We start from the raw sequence: 14,297 nt of genomic DNA on the forward strand, positions 1-14,297 counted from the left end.
TTCTTCTACATGTTGATATCCAGTTATGCCAACACTACTTGTTAAATATGCTTTCTTTTTTCCATTTGATATTTTTTGCTTCTTTATCAAAGATCAGGTGTTTGAAGATGTGTGGATTGATATCCTGGTCTTCTATTCGGTTCCATTGGTCCTCCTGTCTGTTCTTATGCCAATACCAGGCTGTTTTCAGTACTGTAGCTCTGTAGTAGAGTTTGAAGTCAGGGATTGTGATGCCTCCAGTTCTTTTATTGTACAGGATTGTTTTGGCTATCCTGGGTTTTTTGCTTTTCCAAATGAAGTTGAGCACTGTTCTTTCGAGGTCTTTGAAGAATTTTGCTGGGATTTTGCTGGGCATTGCATTGAATCTGTCTGGAGGATTCTTTACTATGTGTTCAGTATTGTGTTCACTAAGTGTGTAGAAATACATAGAAGATGAAGAGATACATTCTTTGGTATTTTAGTATAGCTTCTTTGTTCATGGAGATTTGTTAAGGATGTCTGATATTGCTGATTAATGTGGTTTGTCAAGTTGTCTAAGTGTAGAAATGATCTGGAGAATGTCCAAAAATTATTGATAGTAGGGTTGGGACTATAGTTGGTAGAGTGTTTGCCTAACAGCACAAAGTTTAATCTGTAGCACTCCTGCATTTGGGAGGTGGAGGCAGGAGGACCAGAAGTTTATGGCTGAGTACATAGTGTGTTTGAGGCAAGCCAGTGCTGCATGAGATGCTGTATCAATAAATAAATGAATAAATGAGTGAGAGAATGAATGAATAATAAACAAACAAACATGGACATTTACTGGTATGGTGTCTTAACTTGAGCCTGTGATATGAGCTAACCTTAATGTATAAATTTAAAAACTGTTAGCTGGGCATAGAAGCACACGCCTTCCTAGCTCTGGGAGTCAGAGGTGAGTTTGAGGCTAGCCTGGTCTACATGAGTTCCAGGACAGCGAGACCTACAGAGTGAGACTCTGCCTCAAAGAAACAAAGCAAAGCAAAACCAACCAACCAAACAACAATAAAAATTATAATTAAATAAACAAAAAATTAGAAAAAAACAAAATTGTTGACTTTATAGAATACAAGTATCTCTGAATTAAGATAACTAAGTTTAAAATATTTTAACACATAATAAAGTTAGTAATTTTTGCTGTTTTTCAGTATTTCCCCAGCATTAAGGAAATTGACATTGTGCTGCATCTGTCATTACTATCAGTCTAGAACTTATTCATCATCCTAGGCTGAAAATTTACCCATAAAATAGTAACTCCTTTTCTCCTGCACCTTGGTCCCTGACAAACAACTTTTTTGTTTTCTGTGAGTGTTCCAGGCACCTCATATAAATTATATAGCATTTGTTTTGTGTCTCACTTATTTCATTTGGCATATTTTCAGATTTTATCCATGTTGTAGTATGGGAGAGATTTTTTTTTTTAAAAGACAAATAATGATCCATGGTGTAGGTAGAGTGTATTTGTGTGTCCTCTTAGTGACTGGCATCTGAGTCATTTCCACCTTTTGACTACTCATTATAAACACTGGTGTGCAAATATTTCCTTGGGTCCATGCTTTTTATTCTTGTGGTTACATACTCAGAAGTGAAATTGTTGGATCATATGACAATTTTAAGTTTAATTATCTGGAAAATTGCCATGCTATTTTCCGTTGTGGTTGTAGTGTTTTACATTTTCATCAACAATATAAGAGTTTCGGTCTCATTGCATTCTTAACAATGCTTGTTATTTACTGGTTGTTAATAATCATGTTTGTTGGTGTGAAGTGGTATCTTAGTTTATTTCTGATTTGTATTTCATTAATCACTACTTTTAGTGAACATGATTTTTTATTGGCTGCTTATATATTCTTTCTGGGAAAATACCAGACTCTGCCTATTTTTAATAGAATGACTGTCTTATTTATTTTTTAAGTCAGCACTTCCTTTAACTAATTTTATTGTGTGCGCATGCATGTTTGTGGGGAGTAAGATCGTTTGATCAGTCTTGGAGATTGATCAGGGTTTCATATGCTATACTACTGCTACTCTACTGAGTTACATACCTAGCCCTAATTTTTTGAATTTAAAATAGACCATATCTTGGTGTAGTGGCTCATGCCAGCACTAAGAAGATAGAGACAGGCGAATCTCAATGAATTCAAAGCTAGCTTAGTCTACATAGTGAGTTCCCAGACAGCCAGGGCTACTTAGACCCTGTCTCAAAAATAAAAACAAATAAAAAACCAAGTTATATAACCCTCTTTGATCCCCAGATTTTCTACCAGCAAAATAAAAGATTGTTTTTTCTGTAACTTCTTAAGACAAGTGAAAAAAACAGGTATGTTACTTCCTAGTAGTACACACACACACACACACACACATACACACACACGCACGCACGCACATACGCACGCGTACACACACACGTACTCTAATGCGGGCACACGTGCATGTACACACATGCACAAACACACTTACATGAGTGTTTATATTAATTAAACCCATTCCTAGCAAATTGGATATGGTGGCAAACACCTGTTAGCCAGTAATCTTGGTACTTTGAAAGTGGAAGCAAAAGATCTCAACTTTGAGGCCAGCCTACAAGACTAGTTCATGAGAGACAGAATGAGACTGCTCAAAAACTTGTAAGAAAAGAGCTAAGTTTCATTCTTTGCTTTTCTAAGATAACGTCTTGCTGTATACCTAGGGTGCCTTTTTATTCCTCTGTTTTCTTTCCCCAAGTATTGGGGTTGTAGAGATATACCGTTTACTACATCTAGTTCTAGAGGAGCTAACTTTGATTTTGAGTAATCATCATTGTCTGCCCCCCCCCATGGTGACCTAAGTTTGATAACCAGAACCTACATGGTAGAAAGAAAAAAAACTTAACACCCACAAGTTGACCTCTGACCTCTACAAGGATACCATGGCATGCTCAAAGTCCACACAACAGAAAAATATGGAAAACAAACAGAACCCTTTTATTTAATTTCAATATATAACTGAACATTTCTGTAACAAAATTATTGTGGTTTGATCTTTGAATTCTGCCATATTGGTAAATAGAAAAAGAACAGTAGTCTTTATTTTCCTTCAGAGTAACTAACAATGTAAGTTCCTTGGCTTGTCGTTTAGTAATAGACATGTTCATTTTCCTTCGTGCTAACTGTAGGATACTAGAAAAGATACCATTTCGAGGCCTTCTGAGTAGTGTGTAAGTGGTATTCTAAAATTCTTTGTCCTTTAGTGTTCTGTGACTAGAATATTGGTTTCAATATAAGAATCTTAAAAGTATGAATCCTATTTTAGAGCATTTTCCCCCAACATTATACACAAACTTAGTTTATAAATCATTCTGTATTACAGTATGATCAGTGTACATCGAGGTCATTTGCTAGCAGTGTGGGAGGGATGGTTTTCCTTGCTATAGATTGCTGGAGTTAAGAGCTGCTGGTAAACAGGGTATTGCAGATAGACAATATTAGTTTTTCACAGAGATTCATTGGAGGCTAATTTATTACTTTATACTAGAAAGCCAAGTTTTCTTTTCTAACTTAAATGGGGCCAGAGAGATGTAAACAGGTAAAGGCACCTGGTACCAAGTCTGATAACTTGAGTATGATCTTAGAGGCTGATGTGGAAGAAGAGAACTAATGGCTCCCAGTTGTCCTTTGACCCTGACAAGCATGTATGCATGTGCACATACCACACATAAACTAAATAAAATGTAACTATAAAAGGGTTAAATAGGAAAATTCTCATTGAATATAAGTTGTTGGGGAATTTATGAGTGGTTTTCATGCCTTTTTTCTTGTTGTTTTGTCCTGAGGACGGACACGTTACTTTCTATTTTAGCACTGGATTGCACACTTAATGCCCCTTTATTTTGAAATATGATGTCACTAAGTTTGCTGAGGCTGACTGTGAAAAGTATTTTGTTTCCTAATTTAATATTCCTTTTTAGAAGTGAACACAGTAGAAAGCAGTATTTCAAGGAATGTTCCTATTTAGAGGAACAATAAGTAAAGATATGTAATTCTTTTTTTTTTTTAAGTTAAAGAACCTATGTTTATTTTAAGTTATTGCTTATCCTTGCAAATATTTTTTGGAAGTGTTTACTATATACATTGAAGATTTGCTATTCAGTGGATTGTGAAGATGACTCAAGTCATCAAAAGAGCTTGCTGCACCTCATAAAAAGCCAGCTCAGGGGCTGGAGAGATGGCTCAGTGGTTAAGAGCACTGGCTGCTCTTCAGAGGTCCTGAGTTTAATTCCCAGTAACATGGTGGCTTATAACCCTCTGTAATGAGATCTGGCGCCCTCTTCTGGCATGCAGGCATACATGAAGGCAGAATGTTGTATACATAATAAATAAAGTCTTTAAAAAAAAGCCAGCTCTGACAATGTGTGCCTGCAATCCCGGTGCTGTAGAGAAAGAGACAGGAAGATTGCTGGGGCTTGCTGGCCAGACACTCTCACCAAATTCTGAACTATAGGGTCGGTGAGAGACCCTGTTTCAAAAGTAAGGTAAGAGCAGTTGAAGCAACACCTAACTTTGACTTGCCCGCACACTTAGTGCACATGTACTAACTTGTACACACATGTATCCACACACACAATGTTACTGTAGTTACCAAGTAACAGTTTTTATAAAGGAAAGTGGATGATGAGTTGGGGCCAATAATGAAATCTTCCACTGATATTAAAGTTAAAATTCTTTTTAAGGCATGTATAAATTGGCTGGGAACTAAAGGAATTTTGAGAGATTAGGATGTGGAGACAAGTATGTGGCAGATAAAAGCAGTTTTGGTGGGTTAAATTTCATGGTTTACACAGTTTGGCAAAAATCAGATTCTAAAGGGCCTAAAGTGCTATGTTAATGCTTTTGAAAATTAGCCCCGAACATTTTGGGGAACTGATGAATGATTTTAAGCTTTTCAGTTATATGATCATAATTAATTTTTAGAAAGATCCCATTTAGCAGTGTGAGGCAAGCAGGCAATGTAGGAGATTCTTCTCAGACCTTAAAAGACTTAGACTTGAATGTGGTGGGTGCACTCCTGCAAGGAGGCCAAGGAAGGCAAAATGTTTCAGAATTTGAGCTGTTCTTGGTTACATTGTAAATTCTAGGTGACTCTGGGATACATAGTAAAACATAATGAATAAAAAAGTATTTTATTACTTGATAATAAAAATACCCCTAAAAGACATATGTGGATCTGTAAATCACAAATATTATTGAGAGTTAGAAATCAGGAATTGGTAGAAGCAGGGAATGACGGAACAAAGAAAAATTTAAGATAGTTTTGTATTTGTGGTTTAGAGCATTATACAGAGAATAAATTTAAAAATAGACTTGATGGTTAGTTATCAAAAAGTTCAGATATCGATTTTATCCTACAGTATGTAGTGTGTATCAATGTGCCGTATCACTTTGTGTCAGAGACTTACTGCAGATGCAATATAGAGCAAAAACAAATTCTTTCACTAGAGGTTGCATTCTGGGCCAACTGTAAGAAATAAGTAAAACTATAAAATGTATTTACATGATGGTGATTGTTCCTTTAGCAAAAACACCCTCTCACCCCCAAGAAAGAGGATTTGGAAGCAGTATAGATTAATTAGTGAAATGCCTACTTTGAGACTTTACTCAAATAATTTCTTCTAAGAAGGTGGCTTCAGAGGGTTTGAGAAAAATAAAACAAAACAAAACAAAAACTGAAGGTACAAAGGCAGGTCTGTTTAAGAATCACTGGGGAAGCCAGTGTGTGAGAGAAGAGACATCTAAGACCGTCAGACCCAGAAGTGTTGAAATGGGAGAAGTGATGAAGGTAGGTTGATGGCTGTCAGTATGGGATGCTCAGAACAATCTTGGCAATGAGATCCAAGTTCTGTCTCTTTTCAGGAATTAAAATTTCATTTTCAGTACAGAGTTCTTTATGTTAAGGCATTCTTGTAACATTCTATCTTTACAGCATTTAACTAAGTTCATGGCCTGGTACAGTGCCATGGTGCTTAGCATAAAAGTTCCTTCTTGAATGAAGGAATAACACTTGCTCTCTTTCAGTAGTTTCATGAAGATTTGTTTTGTGTGTGTGTGTCTGTGTATGCGTGTGTCTGGGAGTGTGTGTGCATGTGTTCCCCAACTTTTTCTTTTAAAAAATTTTGGGATTGTATTTGTAGTTTATTTTGCATTAAACTTCCTTGACTTATTTCTGTGGTCATTTAATAATTGGATATGTGGTGTACCTAACTTAACTGGTTTCCTGAAGCTATTTGCATTATAAACAGTATTGTGAAGAACACTTTTTATCTTTGTTCATATCCATAATTCCCCCCCCCCCCACAGATGATAAAGATTTCTGAGCTAAAGTATGCGTTTTTGTAGTATAGCTTCTTAATAAAGCAGAGCATGTTGAGTTGGGAATGTAGCTCATTTAGTAGAGTGCTTGGCTATTATGCATGAGACCGTATGTTCCCAGGATCCAGGTTCCCATAAATAAGGCATGGTGGCACATGCTTGTACTTTCAGCACCCAGGAGGTCAAGTTAGGATGATCAGAAGTTCAGAGTCATCCTTGACCACATAGTCAATTTGAAGCTAGTCTGAAATATGTGAATTTCTGTCTCAAAATAATTAAAACATCAAATGCAAAGCAAGTTATTTTAATTTTTTGCTATTAATCATCACTAAAATATAACTTTTCCTTCTTTATTAGTGAACACTTGTCCTGCTCTTTCACCTTTTTCTTGCATGGAGACAGCAATGTTTGTACCAGTGTGGAAATTAACCAACATCAACCTGTATACCTTCTCAGTGAAGAGCATGTCACCCTTGCTCAACAGTCTAATAGCCCATTTCAAGGTAGATTATTCTCATTTCAGTATTGGAAATTAAAACTTTGATGCTAGCAATCACAGTAGTAAGACAACAAAATACGTATCATTAGTGAAATTAATTAAAAATTTTATGAATGGGAATATTAACATTTCTGTGTTTTCTGTTAATAGCATCTTATATTATCTGTGTGTTAATCATCTCAAGGTTGTGTTGCATAAGCCATGTTTAGCATAGCTACCCAGGGGAACTTTTGATTTCTTTATATCATGAATTGTTGAACTCAAGTGAAGTTGTTTTATAACGTTGCTAATTGCTTTTTAAGTCCTGAAAGTATCTACTATTTTAAATGTAGTGTGTGGGTTTTTCTAAATTTTTATGGCAGTACTTCATAAATATTTAGAATTATTTATCCACATTTTATTCAGGTTGCCCCCGTTTTGTTAATGAGAGTCAGAATAAAGTGTATGATTCACACATATTTCCAGTTCATTTTGAAATGTATTGTTTTCTGATTTGGGGGTAAGCATATTTTAAACAATTTTCAAAATCTTAGCATTGTTTTTATATTGAAAATAATAAAGTGTAACAAATTGACTTTCTTGGTGTAATCACAGTGGATTTCCTTTTTGTATCCTTTTTGACTTAACATCATTGCAACACTGTTTATTATGGTTTTTATTGGCTGTAGCAGTCTTTACTTACTTGAAATCTGCTTTGGTTTCTAGTTATCTTAAGTCCGTTTGGACTAAATGGCACTCTCACGGGACAGGCATTCAAGATGTCTGATTCAGCTACAAAAAAATTAATTGGTGAATGGAAACAGTTCTATCCTATTTCATGTGGTTTGAAGGAGATGTCTGAAGAGAAGCAGGAAGATATGGATTGGGAAGATGATTCTTTGGCTGCAGTAGAAGTTCTTGTTGGTATGGATTCTGATATTAGTCTGAAGGAGAATAATAAATCTTGCATGCTTTAGTTAGATTTTGTTTAATAACAGACAACCCCATTGGCATCCAACACCAAACATTTTATTTCTTGAACATTACGTAAGGGCTACAGCTTGGCTGTGATGGCTTTATGTGTCTCCTCATTGTATGATCTAGATTAAAGAGTACCCAGTATCTGGGACACCATGTTTTTATGAAAATAAAGGAATAATAGGGACCAAGCCTAACCATATAAATGTATTTAAAGCTTCTGCTGGGATTTGTTTGCTCACATATAATTGGACAAGGTTAGTTACATGGTAGCGCCAGAGTTATAGTGATAGAGGAACATACTCTGTTGTCTACATGCTCAAGAAGGGGGCAAGAGTAAAGGCGTTAATATTTGGATGCTGGAAAGACTATACATAATTGACAGCCTGTATTATGTATAGTGCTTGAATATTAGTAAAACTTTCTCCTTCAGTAACAGAAAAAAAAAATATCCGTAAGTACTTTCTAGTTTTGTTGTGTTCTACTTAAATCAGTTCTTTCCAGATTAGCTTTAGTCTCTATGTCTAAACATTCAAGGATACAGGTTAGCAAGGGGATCTGTTTCTGATCATATTAATCACATAGCAGAAATAAGATGTTAAAGAATACCGAACCAATCTCCCCTAGCATATTTAACTCTCTTAAGATGTGGCATATAGTTAAGCCTGATGGTAGGCGTGAGCAGATAATAGGGACTAATTTTTACTGTAGTTAATGGAATCTAATAGTAATATCACATGTAAGGAAGGTCTGGATCTGTCTGTCTGTCTGTCTGTCTGTCTATCTATCTATCTATCTATCTATCTATCTATCTATCTATCTATCTATCTATCTATCTATCTATCTATGTTGAATTTGAGACTCTTTCTTGTAACCCAGGCTGGTCCTGGACTCAAGACTCTCCTGCTCAACCTCCCGAGTCCTAGGAATACAGCTACATGCCTGGCTTTTTAAAAAAAAAAATAGAAGCTATCCTCATTACTCCATTTCAGTAAATACATTGTTTGTTATTGGAATAGTTATGGCAGAAACAGAATACAAATGTTTATTAGATTTTTAAAATAGACAAGAAAGCAAAATTATCTATGATCTAAGTTTCCTGATTGCCTTCATTAAATTTATAAATTAAAATTTGTAATGTAATGCACACTGGTCAGCTGTATAAAAATATTAAAAAAACAAACAAATGTATTTATAGAACAAAAAATCTATGGTTTATTGGCTTAAAGTACTTGTACAAGTGTAAGGATATGAGTTTTGATTCCAAAACCTCCATGAAGTACAGTATTGTGTTTTCCTGTAATCCCAGCCCTCCTATGGTAAGATGGAAAGTTGTGATAGATGTAGACCTGGAAGCTCACAGGCTAGTTAGACAGCAGCCCTGAGACCTTGTCTCAAACTAGGTAAAAAGTGAAGACTGATGTCTGAGTTTATTCTCTGCCCTCCATACACTCAAACACATTGGTAAGATATCTTTATTTATATAAATGTGATGCTATCTTATTAGACTTATCTTTTACTACAGTGCTTTTCAGTGAAAATAATTCCATTACTGAGAAATTGGCAGCTGATTTTTTTTTTTGTCCTTTCTGTTCTTAGCGGGTGTCCGAATGATCTACCCAGCTTGTTTTGTTCTAGTCCCTCAATCAGACATTCCTGCTCCTAGCTCTGTGGGATCCTCTCACTGTTCAGCTTCTTGCTTGGGTATCCATCAAGTGCCTGCTTCCACAAGAGATCCTGCTATGTCTTCAGTAACTCTTACCCCACCCACATCTCCTGAGGAAGTTCAAGCAGGTATTATACTAACTGCCTTATCAGCTCTGGTTACAAATCTATTCATTTGTATCTGACTTACAGTTTTTAATCTTGAAATTGTTTAAAACTTACTGAAAAATTGCAACCATAATACAAAGAACATATTCATCTAAATTCACACTTAAAACTTTTGCTTTTACCCTCTGTGTATGAAATTAGTCTTTTTTCTGACTCTCTTAAGAAAGCTGTAGACTTAATTTTTTGAATCTGTCCTGGAACTCGCTCTGTAGGCCAAGCTGGCCTCGAATTTACAGAGATCCGCCTGTCTCTGCCTCCTGAGCGCTGGGATTAAAGACATGCGGCACCACTGATTGGCAAATTAATTTCTTATTCCTACATATTCATTGCACTTTCAAAATTAAGATAACTCATACACATATATAACACGTGTGAGTGTGTGTGTGATTGCTTGTGTTGCTGGGAATTAAACCCAGGACCTTCATAATAAAGTGGTATTCTACTGCTGAGCTGAACCTGAAACCTCTGTTTTTAATCCTTCAAGTCAACATTAGCATGCTACCATCCAGTTTATATCCCGTACTCAAATTTTTTACTCTTCTGCATTTAAGTAAAATTTTTTGATCCCAGAATGTCACTAGACTTATTACCAAATAGAGAAAAGAGCAAACCATACAACAAATTAATAAAAATTCCCACGTTACTTTTCAATGTTTTCACCTTTCTATAGCCTCCTCTTCTTTGTTTGTTTCCAGTTGATCCTCAGTCTGCCCAGAAGTGGGTCAAACTTTCTTCAGTATCTGATGGCTTCAACACTGACAGTACTAGCCATCATGGAGGGAAAATACCCAGAAAATTAGCAAATCACGTGGTAGATAGAGTCTGGCAAGAATGCAACATGAACAGATTACAGAACAAGTATGTATCTTTATTTAATTTAATTCATTTGTTTATTGTTTTTGGTCAAGATCTCATTGTGTATTCTTCACTAGTCTGGAACTTGGTTTGTAGACCAGGCAGGTCTCAAACTCACAGAGCTCCAGCTGCCTTTGCCTCCCAAGTGCTGAGATTAGAGGCCTGTGCTACCATGTCCAGTTGTATCTTTTATTTTGAGATTTAAAACTTGCCTGTTGGTTAAGTACAAGTATGAAATAAAAATTGTGAAAAATTAATTTTAAAAAATTGAAGATTAGAGCTGGACAGTAGTGGCGCACACTTTTGATCCCAGAATTTGGGAGGCAGAGGCAGGCAGATCTCTGTGAATTTGAGGCCTGTCTGTCCACAAGAGTGAGTTCCTGAACAGACTCCAAAAAACTACACAGAGAACCCTTGTTTCCAAAAAACCCAAGAAAACAAAAGGCAAAAATATAAATATTAAATTATACTCTAATAGAAATTTTATATATTTAAGGAATTTATAATTTACTTTAGGAGGAAGTATTCTGCTACATCCAGTGGCCTATGTGAAGAAGAGTCAGCTGATAAAATAGCATGCTGGGACTTTGTTGAAGCCACACAAAGAACAACCTGCAGTTGTTTGAGGTAAGTTTATTTCCAGTTGGTGATGCTTACATTTATGCATATATTATAGTTAAGATGCTAATGCTTTGTTTGAGCTATCTTTGGAAATATGGTATGTTAGGATTTTTTTTCCCAAAAAAGAAATGTGAGAAAAGATAGATGATAATTTTTTTAAAAAATATTTATTTATTTTATTATGTATGCAATATTCTGTCTGTGTCTATGCCTGCAGGCCAGAAGAGGGCACCAGACCCCATTACAGATGGTTGTGAGCCACCATGTGGTTGCTGGGAATTGAACTCAGGACCTTTGGTAGAGTAGGCAATGCTCTTAACATCTGAGCCATCTCTCCAGCCCCCTAGATGATAATTTTTTAAAAATTTATTTTATGTACAGTGGTGTGAAGGTGTCAGATTCCCTGGAACTGAAGTTATAGACAGTTGTGAGTTGCCATGTGGGTTCTGGGAATTGAACCCAGGCCTTCTGGAAGAGCAACCAGTGTGCTTTATTGCTGAACCATCTCTCCAAACCTTGAAAGCAGCTATAGGCACACTTTTGGCGCTTGTTTCGAGGCTCTCTAACTGTGCTTCCCAGGCTGGCTTTGAATTTGAGATTGTCTTTCCTCAGCATTCTAAATGCTCGAATTACAGTCATACATCACCATACTTGGTTCACACATCTCTGGAGGAACACATTTCTTAATTGTAATATGCCTGAGAAATTTTCCCAGGTGTGTTTATAGCAGAGATGGTTTTCATAATTTTTAAAATTGCAGTGTTGAGTTTTGTATAGCAAGTTTTTATCCTTGGTAACTGTTGGCGAGTTACTGAAATAAGATTATGAAGTAATGATTTTACAGGAGGCGTGATCAAAATACCAGCTTTCTATTGAGTTGCATTGTTGAAAGATTTGTAGCAGAATGGGTTAGCTTGGGGTTCATTGAGCAGTTGTATTCATTTTATATATTAAGGGCTTTTGTTGAGATTTGTTTATTAAGCTTTATGACATTTTTGTCAAGTTTATTACTTTCTGCAGATTAAAGGTAGATGCTTTTACAGATGCTTGACATCTGTAACCTTGATTTGTGATTGAATATGTACCTACCTCTGTTTTCCCATGAAAATGATCTGAAGGAATGGAGTCCCTACAGGTTGTGGCCAGAGTTGTTATTTTTCATTTTGCTTTTGCTTTTTGCATATTAACTGTGTTTACTTGAATATATTGACAGACTCTCCAGTGTTGTAGTATGTTTTTTATGTAGATTTAATGTTTCTACTTAGACTCTTTGGTCTGAACAATCTACTTTTTGAAAAGCAACATTGTTGAAATTTGCCTCTCTAGATAGTTTAGACTAAATAGAAGGACATTTTAATTAATATTTAACAGATTAAACTATTAAATACACATGCTCCTGAACATAATTTAAGAACAGGGGTTGGCAATCTAAATTCAGTGTGTTAAATGTAGTCCACTCCCTGTTTTGTTGTATGGCCTATGAGTTGGAAATGATATTTACGTTAAAAACATTTCAAGTATTTTGTTAATATATGTCTGGGTATTTTGTCTGTATGTATGAGAACAGTGTGTATGCAGTGCCCTGAAGGTCTGAAGGGGATGTAGGATCTCTAGGTATGAGCTGCTATGTTTGTGCTGGATATTAATCTCAGATCTTCTGGAAGAGCAACACATGCTCTTACCCACTGAGTTATTGCTCTAGCTCCCTGATTTTTTACATTTTAAAGAGTTTGAAAAATTAAAGGATATTTTGTGATACATGAAAGTTATGTGAAAATCAAATTTTAGTGTATATATACAAATAAAAATAGATTGGAACACACCCACATCTCATTTTTATATTGTCTGTGGTGCTTTCACTTGGCAGTGGCAGAATTGAATGATCATGTATCACTTTATGTGGGCATATATATTTTGGGAAATTCCGGATCCTTAGGCTATTTTATTTTGAAGATCATAAAGCAGAACCCAAGGCAGCTGTACTGTCATTAAGCAGTGTATATTCTGGGACCACTGATGGATATGTGGTCCATCATTGTCTGAAATGTGCTGTCTGTGACTATGCAGTGCTTACTGTCTAGTCCCTTAGAGAAGGTTTTTTTTTTTTTTTTGACCCTATGTTAAGATTTTTATTAGGCAAATGTGTTTGTTTGTTTCTAACATGTACTTTTGTTTTTAGTCCTCTTGACATAATGAATTTCAATTACATTATGTAGAGTGATTTTAGGAGAATACATTAAGAAATACATATTGTTAGAATTTAAATTCTTGGCCTTAATCCAAAAGTTTGCTTTTAGAAAGTTACTTTCATATTTTAAAGCAATTCTTCCAACATTTACAGAGATATTGATATAATTGAATTAATAAATGTGGCTTTTCCATTTATTTTTCTGTAATTCTGGGTATATGTAGTTTTTTCCCAAAGCATACATAGTATTTGATATTTCGACTGCTTTATTTCCTTTTCTTTTTTGACATCAAATGTTCATATATTAGCTATTTGTAGGTCTACCTCATTGCTTTAAAAACTTAATTATTATTAAATATTCTATTGAATGGTGGTACCTTTGTGTTTCTTGTGGTGATAGATTGTTCCATATTTTTTTCAATATTTAGTCTGTGACAAGAGCTTTCATAGACTCAGAATACGAGTGAACAAACCTCTTGCTAAAGCCTATACCCTGGAAGTGATGCAGTAATTTCCTTACAAAAAAAATATTCACATCTCTTTTTCAATTTAAGAGTGAATGCTAGGCAGACAGAAGACTAGGTGGGTAATGTGAGCAAAAGAACTTTTTAAACTCTTGAGACGTGAAAATGAGTATCAAGTATACTCAGTTTCATATTAATAAATTTAAGGCATTCATAGTTTTACATTTTTCTTGTGTATGCATTGATCTGAAAACTTATCTTCAGAATTATTTATTTTGTTGGATAAAATTGTTTTGATTGAGTTTTTGTATTGGTCGGGTGGATTAGTAGTATACTTGCTACCAGGCTGTAGTCTGGTGAAGTGTTTATTTACCCAATTGCTACTTAAGAAAGCAATGTCATATTTCAGATTTCAACTTTTTTAAAATTTATTTTTATTTTATGTGCACGTATGTCCAGGTGAGGGTGTTAGAAACCCTGGAACTGGAGTTACATACAGCTGTGAGCTGCCATGTAGG

The 14,297-nt window shown here is 35.4% G+C and overlaps 1 protein-coding gene across 1 annotated transcript in view; it reads left to right on the forward strand.

Annotated features, from left to right (window-relative positions):
• Med13 (mediator complex subunit 13) overlaps window positions 1-14,297 on the forward strand; it is an 89,885-nt gene that overhangs the window by 20,267 nt on the left and 55,321 nt on the right. The window contains exons 4-8 of the mRNA XM_050119521.1: window positions 6,720-6,865; window positions 7,567-7,764; window positions 9,418-9,612; window positions 10,347-10,509; window positions 11,023-11,133. Of these exons, the coding sequence (XP_049975478.1) occupies window positions 6,720-6,865; window positions 7,567-7,764; window positions 9,418-9,612; window positions 10,347-10,509; window positions 11,023-11,133 (813 nt within the window). The remainder of the gene's footprint in view (window positions 1-6,719; window positions 6,866-7,566; window positions 7,765-9,417; window positions 9,613-10,346; window positions 10,510-11,022; window positions 11,134-14,297) is intronic.

Source organism: Alexandromys fortis, unplaced genomic scaffold (assembly GCF_014885135.2).
Source record: "Alexandromys fortis isolate MF-2015 unplaced genomic scaffold, M_Fortis_MF-2015_v1.1 scaffold_173, whole genome shotgun sequence".
Taxonomy (NCBI): domain Eukaryota; kingdom Metazoa; phylum Chordata; class Mammalia; order Rodentia; family Cricetidae; genus Alexandromys; species Alexandromys fortis.